At 36.4% G+C, this 17,506-nt stretch overlaps 1 protein-coding gene across 1 annotated transcript in view; it reads right to left on the bottom strand.

The window, feature by feature from the left end:
• Positions 1 to 17,506, bottom strand: part of ELP3 (elongator acetyltransferase complex subunit 3) — a 102,267-nt gene that overhangs the window by 68,441 nt on the left and 16,320 nt on the right. Inside the window, exons 6-7 of the mRNA XM_058550435.1 lie at positions 17,398 to 17,466; positions 14,711 to 14,865 (exon numbers count right to left, since the gene is read on the bottom strand). Of these exons, the coding sequence (XP_058406418.1) occupies positions 14,711 to 14,865; positions 17,398 to 17,466 (224 nt within the window). The remainder of the gene's footprint in view (positions 1 to 14,710; positions 14,866 to 17,397; positions 17,467 to 17,506) is intronic.

The raw sequence follows: 17,506 nt of genomic DNA on the forward strand, positions 1-17,506 counted from the left end.
ATCCTAGAACCCAACAATTCTTCTCGGTGCATCCTTCCACAACTTTATCAGTTCTTTGGGGAGGGTGAGGGAGGGAAGCCTTTTTTTGCCATTTAATTTCCTTCTTTCCAAAGAAGTTCATAGCTCTTTCTTGAAAAGTAAAAATCATAAAATTTCCATAGTTTCGTAACAACTCCTTTAGGTTCATGCCTTCATTCATTGTCCATAAAAACTGACTTATTTAATGTTAATGCTAATAATAATTATTCAGAAAGTTAAGAATCACTGAACTGGAGGACTAATTCTGAAGTCTTTTATTTTAGACATTCAAACTCTTTTGCGCTATGTATTACTATATTCCATAAGATTATATACAGGATTACCTAAGCCAACAAGACTAAAAGCAAATAACTAGTCCAAAGTTACTAAAAGATGAATCTTAAGACAGAAAAAGAGCTCAGATCTTATCAAATCTTGGCTAAGACAGATACTAAATGATTTGGCCTCTCTGAAACAATCGAATCAGCAAGTCCCACACCTCTCAAATAGGTGGTACCAAGGCATGCATAATGCCATATGATAAACATAACTTACCTTCTTCAAATATCAATTATTGTGTTTGGGGAAAACCACTATTTTTTAAATTAAAACAAACACTCACAGGGGCCGGCCTGGTGGCGTAATGGTTAAGTTCACGGGCTCCGCTTTGGTGGCCCAGGGTTCACAGGTTCGGATCCCAGGCGTGGACCTACGGTCTGCTTATCAAGCCATGCTGTGGTGGCGTCCCATTTAAAGTAGAGGATGATGGGCAAGATGTTAGCCCAGGGCCAATCTTCCTCAGCAAAAAAGAGGAGGATTGGCAACAGATGATAGCTCAGGGCTAATCTTCCTCAAAAACAACAACAACAACAAAAAAACCATTCATACATTATGGAGAAAGCAAATTACATGAAGGTTAATTAAAAAAACAAAAAGCAGGAAACTCTAAATGAGTACATTTAAGAAAGTGAGAACAGGGGGCCGGCCCCGTGGTGTAGCGGTTAAGCGCGAGTGCTCCGCTGTTGGCAGCCCGGGTTTGGAGCCGGGCGCGTACCAATGCACCGCTTATCAGGCCATACTGTGGTGGCGTCCCACATAAAAGTGGAGGAAGATGGGCACGCATGTTAGCTCAGGGCCAGTCTTCCTCGGCAAAAAAAGGAGGATTGGCATGGATGTTAGCTCAGGGCTGATCTTTCCCACAACAACAACAACAAAAAAAGAAAGTGAGAACATCTTAGAATCAGGCATTCCAAAATTGTATCAGAAACCTCCCTATTAATTGATATTTTTATAAAGCCTACAGTATTTCTTAAAAGGATGCCATTAAGTTAGCAAGCTCGGAAGCACAATAGTACCTTGCATCATTGGCAAAAAACTAGAGGGTAGGCAATTGCACAAATGGGAATTTGTCTGAAGGAAACAGAAAATTACTAGCTAATCTTTCTATTGCATAGATGATCAAAGGTCCAACCAAGACATATAGAGGAAGCTGCTTGCAAGGATGATAAGGTCTCTTCACAAGTAGTGAGAATATACTATAGGGGCAAACCATATTCTCAAACAATAATTTAACTACATTTCAAAAATGTCTTTCTTCTGACAGGAAAAGTCATTTCTATTTGGAGGAGCACAAATGGAGGAACAAAAAATAATTCAAGTTTTTAAAAGCCAATATTTTATATTTACAAAAGGCTTTTACCACTATCTTCTTTTCAGAATTGTATTTTCATCTGAAAAGGAATTAAGCAGAAATTCTTATCAAATTTGAATGACAAAAACAATGGAGTATCTTCCTAAAGAACAGAGTATAAGGTCATCTTTCCTATAAGATCACTGTACTCTTACTAGAATTTTTTTGTTAATGCTATACGTAGTCCTACATATCACTGAATCTTGCCTCTTCATTTAACAGAGATGTAAAGATATCAATATGATTGTTCTTTAACATGCAAATATGTGCATACAGGCTTTTAACTAATCTAAACAAAATATCTGAGCTGACAGTTTATGTCCTGCTATAATCCTCCAAATCATTTAGATAGCCATGCAATAGTACGGCTCTCCTTTAGTACCTAGTTTGACTCCCATATCTTTCAGGAGGGTCGTAGACTTCTTAAGTTCTTGGGCATCTAGGAAATGTACCAAACATTTTCCAACCCTGCTCATAAGCTAATAAGAAGCAAAGTTAGGACTTGTACCCAGGTGTTCTGATTCCAATTCCAATGCTCTTTTTGTAGTATGACAAAGTCATCTTAAACAAGGCTGAACCCCACCAGTGTGGGGTTATGTTGAATCTGACACTTTTTTGTATGCCGTAGGAGTGGCACCAACTATAAAAGATGCTAATATTCTCTGTAAAGCATAACTTAAGCCAATAACTTATGTTGACAGCGTTTTTTTTACAAGGGAGGGAGGATGAGACAATAACCTGGGAATTCAAAAGCAAAAAAACCCAACTGCCACCCAGCCTTCAAAACAAAGCTCAAATACAGTTCTCTTCCCATGACATCTTCCCAATGCCTCTTAGTAACTCTGTGCTCCCATTCCCAAAGTACCTTGCCCATACTATGAATAGAGATCTTCCTCAACTTCGATGCAGTTACCTGCCAATAAACCCATCGTAAGTTGAAAAAACCATAAGTTGAAAATGTATTTATAGACATGCGCCGCATAACGACATTTTGGTTAATGGTGAACTGCATATACGATGGTGGTCTCCTAAGATTAGTACCACATAGCCTAGGTATGTAGTAGGCTATATCATCTAGGTTTGTTTAAGCACAATCTATGATGTTCACACGAGGACAAAATCACCTAACGATGCATTTCTCAAAATGAATCCCCATCGTTATTTGACACATGACTGTAATACACCTAATTATTAAACATCACAGCTTAGCCTAGCCTACCTTAAAGGTGCTCAGAACACTTACATTAGCCTACTGTTGGGCAAAATCATCTAACACAAAGCCTATTTTATAACAAAGTGCTGAATATCTCACGTAATTTACTGAATACTGTAGTGAAAGTGGCAAACAGAATGGCTGTCTGGGTACAGAACGGTTCTAAGTGTATCAGCTGTTCACCCTGTGGTCGTGTGGCTGACTGAGAGCTGCGGCTCAACGCCAGCGCCCGCATCACAAGAGAGGACAGTATCGCCTATCACTAGCCCAGGAAAAGATGAAAATTCAAAATTCGAAGTATAGTTTCTATTGAATGCGTATTGCTTTACCCTATTGTAGAGTCGAAAAATCATAAGTCAAACCATCGTAAGTTGGGGACTGTCTGTAGAGTTCTCCTTATTATTTGCGGATATGTCTAGCTAGACAGGAAGTTCCTGGAAGGCAGTAGGCTTGAATATGTTTAGAGGTAAGGGTTTCAGCACTAAAAACTCTCCTTCAATATAAAAAAATACAAATATGAAGAATAAATAAATGAATTAGGCATAACTGAGGACAGAAGAGGTCTCTCTTCATTCCACAGTAGCCTCTAGATAATTCTACTGGTTATCTTTTCTCTTGCAGTCAACCCTAGAAGGTGCCTAGCACTAGGCCAGGTATTTTACAGAAAGCAAAAATACAACAGTTCTTATCCCAGAGATGCTTAACAACCTAGCTGCAGGTATAAGACACACAGATAAAACCAAGAACCACGTAAGAACAAAGAGCTAGAAGTGGCAGGAATATAAATGAATACAGGTTATTTCTTGGGAAGCATGCTTTTAATTTCTAGAAGAAAGTGACCTATAAAAGTTATATCTATTATTATTTACTGTCTCCTTGCACCTAAGGGCCCCAACCATGGGGACACTGAAGGAGGACAGCATACTGATGTTAAAATTTCTTTATTATCTTCTGTAAACTGTTTTTTGATTCACTCCCAGAAAGCTGTGGCATCAAAGAACACTTCTCATTACTATTAACCTGCTGCAGTCCTCTTTTAAAATTTCTGTTATTAATGAAGTTGGATGTGCCTTACTTTAGGTCTTGCAGGAAAGAAATCTCACTAGAGCTCTAAACTCAGAAAGGCTTATGGAAACTTTCCTACATGGACACCCCTCTACCTCAAACTCAATCTGCTCAAACCAAACTTCAAAGTAAATAATAATAGTACATAGATGAAATCTTAATTTTCATTAGTCATGATGTACAAACTCTCTTCTGCATTGACAGTCCCAAATGAGTATGCAGAATTTAAAAACTTCTTTGGACAGCCAAAGACTTATGTGAATTGCCAAATAACATCTGGGGTTATTGGTGTAATTCCTCAGTATCAGCACCACAGAACACATTCTTTTTTTGGCTATGGTCATATCTGGAAAATATCTCAATAAAATTTCATGTTCTGTACAATGTTGTGCTAGTGATATTCTAGACATAAGAATGATTGCATTGGATGTTGGTTTGTTTGAGGATTTAAAAATAACTTTTTCTGGGCTGGCCCCATGGCTTAGCGGTTAAATGCGCGCACTCCGCTGCTGGTGGCCCGGGTTCGGATCCCGTCGCGCACCGACGCACCGCTTCTCTGGCCATGCTGAGGCCCCATCCCACGTGCAGCAACTAGAAGGATGTGCAACTATGACATACAACTATCTACTGGGGTTTTGGGGGAAAAAAATTAAAAAATAAAAATAAATAAATAAATAAATAAAAATAACTTTTTCCTTTTTTTTTTTTTTTGAGATGGTGGTCAAGTTTGCTTCCTGGATATTGGTAGTTATGTCAAAAGAGTCTACAAAATAATAAGGTTCTGCTCAACACAAACTGAGGAAACGGAGAGGAACAGAATTATGATTTTTAAATGAGTACTACCTATAAAAAACTAACCTGGTAACATTGTAGCTTAGAGACTAATCAGGGACTCTTGCTCCCTAGCATGCTAGTTGACAAAGTTTAAGGTATACAAAAACAACTCATAACATTTGATTCCTTCAATAGCTGACAAGAATGTTATCATTTTATACTCCTAGTCAGATAGCTGAAGAACCAACAGCAATGCACTATTAATAGAAAAAAATTACAGTTATTACACATTCTTTTAATATTATATTTACATTCTAATTTAAGGGCTATATACATAAATGTATTATAGAAAAGTTGTCACTGTCAGAAAGTGACTGCTAGATGAAAAATAACTAGCAAATAGATCTTTCAGATAAAAATTCTCATTCCAATAGAAATCTTAACCACAGAATGTCACAGAAAGAAGTAATTTCAGAGATAATCTAGTTCCACCTACTCATTTTTATAGATGAGGAAACTAAAACATAGAACAAGTAAGTGGCTTAAACCAGGTAATAATGTAAGATAACAACAGAAATAAGTCTGCAACCTAAGTCTCCCGATTCTTAATGCAAAGTTCTTTCCATTGCATTCACTTAACAATATTTACTAAGTACCTTCTAACCTTAAGGTGCTAGATATGAGGATCCTCCCTCTTAAGAAGATAATCCCTATTTGTGCTAGATAAGGGGATACTCCCTCTTAAGAAGATAATCCCTATTAAAAAATATAGAAAAAAATGCATTATACAGAATTAAACAATAACAGTATTCATTAAAACTATTATTCTTGGCTACCGAAAACCAAAGTGAGGGGGTGACTAAACTGATATATGCAAATACAATCATATCAATAATTACATTAAATGTTAGATTAAACATTCCAATTAAAAGGCAGACATTGTAAAAACGGATTAAAAAAACAAGACCCAACTACTGCAGACTGCTGTCTACAAGAAATCCACTTTCAATATAGAGACACATATGGGTAGAAAGTAAATGGATGGAAAAAGATAATACACAGGGCAAACAGTAAGCACACGAAGGCTGTAATGGCTAAATCAACATCAAATAAAGGAAACTTCAAGCCCAGGGATAAAGGACATTTCATAACAATAAAAAGGTAATTTCATAATGATAAAAAGCTCATACACAGGGCCAGCCCAGTGGCACAGCAGTTAAGTGCACACGCTCCACTTCGGTGGCCTGGGGTTCGCAGGTTTGGATCCCAGGTGTGCACTGACGCACTGCCTGTCAAGCCACGCTGTGGTGGCGTCCCATATAAAGTAGAGGAAGATGGGCACGGATGTTAGCCCAGGGTCAATCTTCCTCAGCAAAAAGAGGAGGATTGGCATCAGATGTTAGCTCAGGGCTAATCTTCTTTATCAAAAAAAAAAAAGCTCATACATCAGGAAAACATACCAATCATAAATGTGTATGCATTTAATAACAGGTCTTCAAAATAAATGAAGTAAAAACTAATATAAATAAAGGGAGAAATAGATAATTATTCTATTATAGTTGGAGATTTTAGTATCCCTCTTTCTTAGCAACTGATAGAACCAAAGAAAAAACCCCAAAAACAAAGACAAAGACCATCTGAACAACACTATCAATCAATCTTGATTTAACAGATATAACATTACATCCAGTAATTGCAGAATACACATTCTTTCAAATATACATAGTATGTTCACCAATAGAGACTGTATACGCCAGCCCAGAAAATAAGTCACAATAAAAAAAACTTTAAAAAACGGAAATCGTATGGAATAGGCCCTCTCTGACCAAAATGAAATTAAATTAGAAATCAACAACAATATGATATCAAGAAAAACTCCATATTTTTGGAAATTTGGAGATTAACCCATTTCTGTATAATCCATGGGTCAAAATATAAAAGATTTTAGGAAATATTTTGAATTGAATAATAATTAAAATACAACATATCAAAACTTGTGGGATTCAGCTAAAACAGTGCTTAGAGGAAAACTTAAAGCTTTAAATACTTAACAGTAGAACAAAAAAAGGTCTATAATCATGGCCAAGCTTCTATACTATACTTAAGTCACAGAAAAAGAAGAGCAAAGTAAACTCAAAGAAAGCAGAAGATAATAACAAAAGTAAAAGCAGAAATCAATGAAGTAGAGGACATAACACCAACAAAGTTGATAAACTTCTTTTTGTTTTTTTTGTGCAGAAGATCAGCCCTGAGCTAACATCCACGCCAATCTTCCTGTTTTTTTTTTGCTGAGGAAGACTGGCCCTGGGCTAACATCCATGCCCATCTTCCTCCACTTTATACGGGACACGACCACAGCATGGCCTGGCAAGCGGTGCATCAGTGCGTGCCCGGGATCCGAACCCGGGCCGTCAGCAGTAGAGCGCACGTATTTAACAGCTACACCATGGGGCCAGCCCCTGATAAACTTCTAACTAGACTAATCAAGGAAAAAAGAGAACACAGATGATCAATATCAGGATTGAAAGAAGGGTGATCATTAACATCCTACTGACATTAAAAGCCTAATAAGGGAATATTATGAACACCTTAATACCAAAAAGTTTGACAACTTGGATGAAATAGACAAATTCCTTGAAAAATGTAACATCAAAATGGACACAGATGAAACAGAAAATCTCAATATCCCTTATCTATTAAAGGAATTGAATTAATCACCTAAAACACTCCCATAAAGAAAACCCCAGGCTTGAACAGGTTTACTGGTGAGTTTTAGCAAACACTTATGGAAGAAATAACATTCATCTTACACGAACTCTTTCAGAGAACAGAGGAGGAAGCACTTCCTAACTTGTTTTATGAGGCCAGCATAACACTAACACCAAAACCTGACAAAGAAATTACAAAAAAGGAAATTAAAGATCACTACCCCTCACAAACATATATACAAAACCCTCCATAAACCCTCCATTAACAAGTTGAATCCAGTGATATATAAAAAGGATAATACATTATGACCATATTGGGTTTATTCTAGGAATGCAAAGTTAGTTTAACACTAAAAAATCAAAGTAACCTATATTATCAGAATAAAGGAAGAAAATCATGTGATGATTTAAATAGATGCAGAGAAATCATTAGACAAATGAGTTAATGATAAAACCTGTCAGCAAACTTCTTCAATCTAATAAAGGTATCTACAAAAAACCCCATAAGCAACATCGTGCTTAATATTGAAATATTAAATGTTTTCCCTATATTATTGGGAATAACATAAAGAGGCCCACTCTCACCACGTCTATTTAACACTGTACCGAACGTCCTAGCTATTGCAATGAGGCAAGAAAAAGAGAAGCATGCAAAATCCAAAAGGAAAAATTAAAACTCATTGTATTTGCAAATTACATGATTGTTTAGGAAGAAAATCCTAGCAGATTTAAAAAAACAGCTTTTAAAACTAAGTAATGAATTTAGTAAGGTCATACAATATAAGGTGAATATACAAAAATCAACTGTGTATCTAGATACTAGCTGCAAACAACTTGAAAATAAATTTTTTTTAATTTCATTTACTATAGCATTAACAAACAAAAATATTTTGAAATAAATTTAATAAAAGGCCTACAAAATCTCCACACTAAGGACTGCTAAGAGAAATTAAAGAAGACCTAAGTAAATGAGGAGATATATGTTCACGGACTGAAAGACTCAATATTGTTAAATTATCGATTTTCTCCAAATTGTTCTAAATCCCAACCCCATCATACTTTTTTTTTTTTTGAGGACGATTGGCCTTGAGCTAACATCTGTTGCCAGTCTTCCTCCTTTTTTCCTCCCCAAAACTCCAGTAGATACTTGTATGTCATAGTTGTACATCCTTCTAGTTGCTCTGTGTGGGACGCTGCCTCATGGCTTGATGAGCAGTGCGTAGGTTCGCACCCAGGATCCGAACTGGAGAACCCCAGGCTGCTGAAGCAGAAGACGCAAACCTGACCACTACACAACCGGGCCGGCCCCCATCACATTTTTTAGGAGAAATTTACAAGCTGATTCTAAACTTTATATAGAAATGCAAAGGACCTAGAATATCCAAAGCAATTCTGAAAAACAATGACAAGGTTAGAAGACTGACACAACTTGATTTCAACATATACTATAAAGCTACAGTAATCAAGACAGTGTTGTACTAGCATAAGGATTGAAAAATAGATCAATGGAACAGAAGAGAGCCCAGTCCCACATTTATATAGTCAACTGATCTTTGACAAAGGTGCCAATACAATCTAAATGGGAAAGGGAAGTTTTTAAACAAGTAATTTTGAAATGATTAGATATCTATATGGGAAAAAAGAAACCTCGACTTCTACCTCACACTACTGAAAACACTCATTCAAGATGAATCCTAAGACTAAATATGAAAGCTAAATATAAAAGCTAAAACTATAACTAGAAGAAAATAAAGGAGAACATCTTCGTGCCTTGGGAATAGGCAAAGGTTTATTAGAGACAATACAAAAAGCAGTAACTACGAAACAAAAAAACTGTTAAACTAGACTTGATCAAAATAAAAAACTTCTGCTCAAAGATATCATTAACATAATGAATAGTCAAGCCACAGACTGGGTTTTCGTATTTGCCAAATATAAATCTAACAAAGGACTGGTATCCAGGATATATAACAGTCAAATAAAAAATGGGCAAAAGATTTTAACAGACACTTCACAAAGGAAATATATACAGAAAGGATAAGCACATAATAAAGTGTTCAACATCATTAGTCATCAGGAAAATGCAAATTAAAACCACAACAAGATACCATTACACACCCACTAGAATGGCTAAAATTAAAAAGACTGACAACACCATATGTTGGTGAGGATGTGGAACAACTGAACGCTCATACATTACTGGTGAGAGTACAAATGGTACAACTACTTTGAAAATATGCCTGGCTATTATAAAACTAAACACATGATGTAGCAATTCTACTTCCAGTTATTACCCAAGAGAAATAAATACATATAGTCACAAAAAGACTTGTACAAGTATGTTCATCGAAGTTTTATCATAATAGCCACACACTAGAAACAGCCCTGGTGTCCATCAAGAGAACAGATAAACAAACTGTGGTCTACGTGCACAATGGAACACTACTCAGCATTAAAAAGGTAACAACTACTGAAATACCCAACAACATTGATGACTCTCAAAATGTGCTCAGTGATAGAAGCCTTACACAAAAGATGAACCATACATGCTACATGGTTCCATTTATATGAAGTTGTAGCATAGGCGAAACTAATCTACGGAAGGGAGTAAAATGAGAACACCAGCTGCCTCTGGGAGGTGCAGGTGAGGATTTACTGGGAAGGGGCATGAGAAAACTCTCTGGGATGATGGTAACGTTCTATATCCTAATCGGGCTTTATTGCACAGGTATATGCATTTGTTAGAACTCATCAAATGATACTCGCAAGATGTGTGCATTTCTTTGTATGTAAACTTACTTCAAAAGAAAACACCACAAACAGTAAACTAGTTAATGAATGATGTGCATGATGACACATTTGGGGAGAAGTATACTGAAGTCTGCAACTTTGAAATGCATCAAAAAAAAAAAGAGGGATGGATGGATAGAGGAATGGATAGTTGGATAAGTATGTGATAAAGCAAGTACTCTAGAATCTAGGTGACAAGAATGTAGTGCTCACTGGAAAATTCTTTCAATTTTTGTTTGTTTGAAATAAAATGTTGGAAGAAAAACAACTAATATCTCTTTAGATAACTAGGTTGGACTGACAATGTTAAGGATCCTGGTTACCACCTATGAAAATCTGGTTGACCACGGGAGGAAGTAAAAGTGGTCAATATATAACGTGAGGGGTGGGGAGTATTAGAGCCGAAGCCCAGAAATGCGGGAGGTTCTGAGGCCTGCCAGAAATAAGGTCCAGGGCAGCAAAACAGGAGATAGTCACTTTCAGGTCTTCTTAGGTTGCTTTTGTTTTTTTTATAACTCTGCAAGTCTATGAAACTGACTTCTGGGCCTGGTACCCAGCATTACCTAGCACTCTAGCTTTCCCAAGACACATAAGGACTCGGTTGAAGGATTTCAAGTCACTGATGGGGGGAAAAAAGAGGGAGGAACGGAAATGAATTAAAAATTCCACAGGGAGAAGGTATGACTCACCCACTTCTTGATGGGTAACTACCCTTTTAAATTGCATCTTATGAAAACAGCCAAGGAGCATTAAAGATTGAATGTAAAACTGCTTCTGGGCAAGGCTGATTAAAAAAATAAAACTATTTTAAAAGGTTGTTCTGAGTTATTTGGCAACATTTGCATTCTGGTGAATGGGTGACTCAGATCCCATTGCCGGTCCTTTTCATCTCCAGAGCTATGATTTTTAGAGGATGACAGTCACCAGTAATTGTTGCTCTCTGGAGACTACTGCAGAGTCTCAGTCTAGCTGATAATAATGAGTGATTATCACTTTGCTTGATTTAATGAGCCTTCACAGAAACCATACCTGCTTTGTCCTTGAACTCTCTGTTCAATCAGCTTTCTAATTTTTCCATCTGCAAGGATATAATATACTGCTTGCTACTAACTTGCCATAAATAATAACCAGGTTCACCTTGTTAGGGCTTTTCCTTACTCTGACTCTTAATCTTTTAAGAAAGAAGCAAAACTTTAATCAGGTTAGACACACGCGCAAAGCAGGGACACTCAAGCTGATGGTAGAACTTGACCTTAATTTGAACAAACACTTTTAATCTTAAACATTGTTGACTCCTCCGTCACAATATGTAATTTTTAACTTCATTTAAAATTAACCTTTAAAAAAAAACTCTGCTAAGCTAATGAAAGTCAGTATTACATCTGTGTAGTTGTACTAATATCAGCTACTAGTAAAATAAACACGCAGTTCATCACCTTATATCTGAGAGAGGTGGGCCACACAGGTAACCCAACCAGTTTTCACAAATACCCTCTGTGCAAGATAAAACAGAGGGCAGAAGGTAAATATCTCATCCAAAACTTTTGAGAAAAACATGTTATGTCCACAACACAGTATCTCTGGGCTGCTCTTTATTTCACAAAGACGTTAACACTTGACAATAGTTTTCTATGTCTCTAGTCTACGGTACAAACCAGACTACTATTTCTTCAAATTAAACAAAGTTTCCCTAAAACACAAATACCAGAGTTGTCAGTAAAAATTTATCTCAACAAAGCACACGAGATGCCACAAATCGCCTTTTTCTAGGTTATCTCATAAAAGTATAGAGATCAGGAAAAAAGAGAAAAACATGTCAAGTGTGGGTTGGCAGGATTCAGTGTAACATTTATGGATGGTTTTATGGCTCCCAGATTACACTTTTATTACTTCCCAAGAACCACTCATGAGATTTGTTGCAACGAAGGCTCAAATCATATACACATTTTTATTTGAAAGCAAAGTGTTTGTTGCCCTCTTGAGGTAAATTCAAGAACAGAAACTAAACAATGCTGGCTTTGCTTAGTCCATTACAGAAAGAGGCTTTCTTCTCCAAAAGGGTTTTCCTACAAACATTTTGTAATCTGAAGCTAGCTAGTTGTAATATCAAACTCCATTTTCACCCCAACAACAGACAACTTATAAACACCTTTAGGCACTAGAATATTCTGCAAAAATAAAGCTAAAACTTCACATTAAAAACAAAACAAAATTATTAAAGTTTCAATTGATAAAAATGTCAAACTAGCTGCACCCTAAAAATTCATTATGCAGATCTTCAGCTGGCCTAGCTCAAATGACCCAGGGGACCCAAACTGCAGACTGTGAAAAGCTTTGTGGCAAACTTTTATGGGGGCTGGAGGTGATAAGTGAATTAATACTTATCACAACGCCCAGTACACTGTATACAGAGTAAATGTAAACATCCTCCTTTACCCCCGTTTCCCATGTTCCTTCCTTCTTAGCTCTAATGCCTATGATGATCATCATTCTACTACCTCTTCTATGTATTTATACTTATATGTGCATGCACACAAAAACTATGGGATCATACTGTAAGACTTGCTCTAAGAATTGCTTTTGCATGTAGTATACCTTGGAGATGGGAAACTCTCCCATTAGGTGATCTTGTCTATTTGCTTTGCTATGAACACCACCTATGAGCTGACAATCCTCAATTTTGTATTGCCAGCCCAGATGTCTTTTGCATAGCCTACCTGACATCTCCACTTGAATGTATCCCAGGCATTTCAAACTTAACATATCCAAAGCAAAACTCTTGATTTTCTCCCACAAACCTAATCTTCCCTCTGTCTTTTCTATCTCAGTATATGGCACTACCCAGCAACCATTTCCTACAACCAAAACCTGGGTGTCATCCTTGATTTCTTCCTCTTTCTCATGCCCAACCCAATCCAAAGTCCTGTCAGTTGCAACAACAAAATACAGCCCTAATCCATCCTCTCTTCTCCATCATTACTGCCACCACCTTCATGTGAACTAGGATGGATACAACAGTCTTCTATCTGGTTTCCCACTTTCACTCTCTTATCCCTCTAATCCATTAGCCAGACAATAGTCAGAAAGACCTTCTTACTCATCAACCTGAATATGTCACTCTCTTGCTTAAAACCATTAATCTACTTCTTACTGCATTTCAAATAAAATGTTAACTCCTGAAAAGCATCCATAATCTGGCCCAAACCTAATTCTTCAAGCTCACCTCATAACATTCTCTCCCTTGTTCACTGGAATCTAGCCACATTGGCCTCCTCTCTGTTCCTAGAACACCCCAAGTTCTTCCCCATTTCATTGCCTTTGTCTTATTTATTCTGCTCTTGGCCTGACTAACTCCTCCTTATACTCCAGGTCTCAGCTTAAATATCACCACTTTGTCTAGAGAATAATTCTGTTTATTCTCTATCACAGTAGTCTGTCTATCCCCATCATTACACTTACTGTTTATCTGTTGAACTAGTAGAATGTAAGCACCACAGGGCAAGGACAACATCTGTCTGTTCACCACGCTGTGCCCAGTGCCTAGAGCAGTGCATAGTACCTGGTGGGCCCTTAATAAACATTCGGTAAATAAGAGGGAATAGTACCCTACACAAGAACTAGCTAGGTGTTCCTGAAACTTTTGAAAAAAAAAAAATTATTCTAAGACTTTCACTTCTTAAATCTTTGAACTATATATGAAACTTTAGTATTGTTGTTGCTAAAAATTGAAACATGAGGTATCAAAAGAATGCATAATTCTCTTCTGCTTTGCCAACTAGAATTTGGAATGAATAAATGATCTCCTTCATAAACAGAATTATTTAATAGTTATTAAATAGTAGTTATTAATAAATAACACTTTATTAAATAATAGTCACTTGTTTTGTTGATTTTATAGCAGCTAAATGTTTCAGATAAAGAGTACCTCCAGTGCTCTTTTTGGGTGGGCTGAAAACTCACCTAGCCCAATCAAAACTACAGCTGCGGTTTAGACCAGCCTAAGGCTGCAAAGATCTTCACAGCGATTTTGTAAATCACTCTTTCTCTGAGAATACTAATGTCAATGAACCACACTCACTTTTTTTAAAAAAGGATTATTTCAATGAAAATAATCCTTTCCCACAAAACAGAAGTAACTATAAGAACTAGTAATATACGAGATAATGGATGTTAACTAACTAAACTTTTTGTGGTAATCATTTCACGATATATATAAGTCAAATCATGATGCTGTATACCAAACTTATACAGTGCTGCATGTCAATTATATCTTAATAAAACCAGAAAAAAATGTATTTAACCTTACAAATCATCAAAAATATGAAAATAACAAAATTCCTCCCATCCCCAAAAAAGAACTAGGAAAGTAGATGTAGAGCAGAAGGAACTCTCACAGGCTGCTGCTGGGAGGATAACTGACAACCACTTTGGAGAGTGTGATAAAATTCTTACTTGACTGCCTCATAAATATTGTTGGAGGTATGTCCTGATAAGGCATCATGTAAATTTCGAATAAAATAGTCTCTGTATTCTTCTGGAAGGGCCATAAATGTTCCACCCATCACAATAAACTCCACTTTATCCACACTGTGACCAAGTTGTTTTAACTGAAAGACACAAATTCATCAGCATTAGAAAGATATAGTAAATTACTCTAAGAGGATATTGCAAATTTCGAATTTTAATTTGCAGTGTTTTAATCAGTATAGTTTAAAAATGAGAAGCAATTAAACATATTCAGCAATATTGTGGATTAAAAAACAGACTCCAGAATCTGAAAGAGAAAAAAATAATTATAGCTCAAATAACTGGGGAGAGTGAGAATTAAAAATAATAAACAAGCTTGACATCAATACCCGCAGAGTTAAGTAGTAATTTAAAAACCCACAGAATGTAAACTAGAAAGCAGTAAAGGCAAATATAACAATACAACATGTAACCTAATAAACAAATATTTATTGATCATGTATTTTATGCCAGACTTTGTGGTAAGCCTTGGAGACAAAGAAGATGACTATATGCAACACAATCAGGACTAGATGCAAATGGAAGAAAAATAACACTAGATTTGAAAGAAAACTTAAGAAAGCAGTTTTAAGTTAAAACTTTAAAGTTTTAAATCAATTGTGAAGATTCTGGGCACAGGTGGCACCTCAAGCTTACTTTCTGGAAAAAAAGAAAGGAAAATAAAAGTCTGATAAAATATGAAATATGATGTCTCCTATACTAGGGGACAGAATGGTACAGATCTTTCATTTTGTCAACTACAATAAGCCAAGATTCTAATTTTTAAAACTAGGTATTTAAATTTCTTGCCATATCTTAGGCTTGAGAAAAAATGGGTTAAGTGGATTACCAAATTATGAACCCAAATTAATGTACTATGTAAAGCATGTCTACACTCAACACGGACAAAAAGGAACATTTTTTTATACTTATTTCTGAAAATAGCAAGCAACAGTTTATACATGCATACATCTTTATGTATTACACATATTTATACATACATGTGCACATATACATGCCATGTATATGCATACACATGCAAATATATATATGTAAGGATGTGTATATATATATATATATCAACACTAAAAGAATACTCTATATCCATGGTTGTTTACAAGGGATACACAACAAAATCATCCTGGTAGCATTTTCAAAATATCTTGCCAGGACTCTAAACCAGACTTAATCAGAATGTCCAGAGGCAAAGACCTGGTGTTTTGCAAAAGTTACTCAGGTACTCTAGCACATTTATAGTTAAGAAAAGAATCGCTGCTCTATGGTTGTTTCTAAATCTTTTAGAACTCATGTTCCTTTTTGGTAAACATAAACATTCCACACTCTACTGAAACATGTTAAATGAATTAAATATCATGGCTAAAAAAGAAACAGAAGCAATGGTTTAGAATGTGCTTTTCTAAACTATGCAGGCTCCACCCAAGTGGGGTCCTCTCCTATAGCTGACAATCCTGATCCACATATGCTTGGGTGACAGTGAAGTGAAATTAGAACTGGCTGGTATTCACTAATAAGGCTAGTTAAATAAACCCAGAAGCAACTCACTGACTATGGTATGTACTACTTTCCATTTGAGATTTTGTAGTTGCCCTACCAGATGTTACTGTAAAAACTATAGAGAGCACTCACATTTTTTTAAATTGAACAAGTTTAAAATAAAATTGTAAAAAAGAACATCTGTATTAATGTTCAGACTTCTTGAACAGAGAAAGGCCATTTACACAGTACCTGTTTTTTTGTTTTTTTGGTTTTTTTTGTGAGGAAGATCAGCCCTGAGCTAACATCCATGCCAGTCCTCCTCTTTTTGCTGAGGAAGACTGGCCCTGAGCTAACATCTATTGCCAATCCTCCTCCTTTTTTTCCCCCGAAGCCCCAGTAGATAGTTGTACGTCATAGTTGCACATCCTTCTAGTTGCTGTACATGGGACACGGCCTCAGCATGGCCTGACAAGCGGTGCGCCGGTGCGCGCCCGGGATGCGAACCCGGGCCGCCAGAGCGGAGCGTGCGCACGTAACCGCTAAGCCACGGGGCCGGCCCCCACGGTACCTGTTTTTAATCAGTTATATTGAGGTATAATTTACATACAGTAAAATCTATTAACTTTAAATATATAATTGGATGAGTTCTGATAAATGTTTAGAGTTGTATAACCACCACCACAATCATAATATAGAACAATTCCACAACTCCCAAGACTTCCTTGTACTCCTTTGCAGTTATTTCCCTATTCCCACCCCCGTAAACCAGTCACAATAGTTATCTGGCTTATGGAAGCTAAAATGGAATCCATCTACCTATTATCTAAGAACTTCGACTTATCTAAGAACTTCGACATATCTACATTCCATAAATTTCATATCATAAATGACTTTCTACAAATTGAAAGACTTAGAGAATATGAAACCCTTAAAGAAAACAATACAGTCTCTCAAGGAAGTAGTGTTTTTGATCTTGCAAGGTATTGCAAAAGATCTCCCTCCCTCCACGGATATTAAAAACTTACAAAGCGAAAAAACACTCTTTCAGTTCTTATTTCAGGTTCAACTCAAATCAAACAATAATACCTCCTAACTAAGCATGAAAATCTAATTTAAAAATGCTTTTTAAAACCCACCTGTTCTATTCGGTGTCTTGTCTGTAGATAAGGGTCATATCTAGCACGGATAGCTCGCATGGAGGTTGGCTAAGAAAAAAAGACAAAAATATCCTGTTATGCCCACATT

This window comes from Diceros bicornis, chromosome 11, assembly GCF_020826845.1.
Source record: "Diceros bicornis minor isolate mBicDic1 chromosome 11, mDicBic1.mat.cur, whole genome shotgun sequence".
In the NCBI taxonomy this organism is placed as follows: domain Eukaryota; kingdom Metazoa; phylum Chordata; class Mammalia; order Perissodactyla; family Rhinocerotidae; genus Diceros; species Diceros bicornis.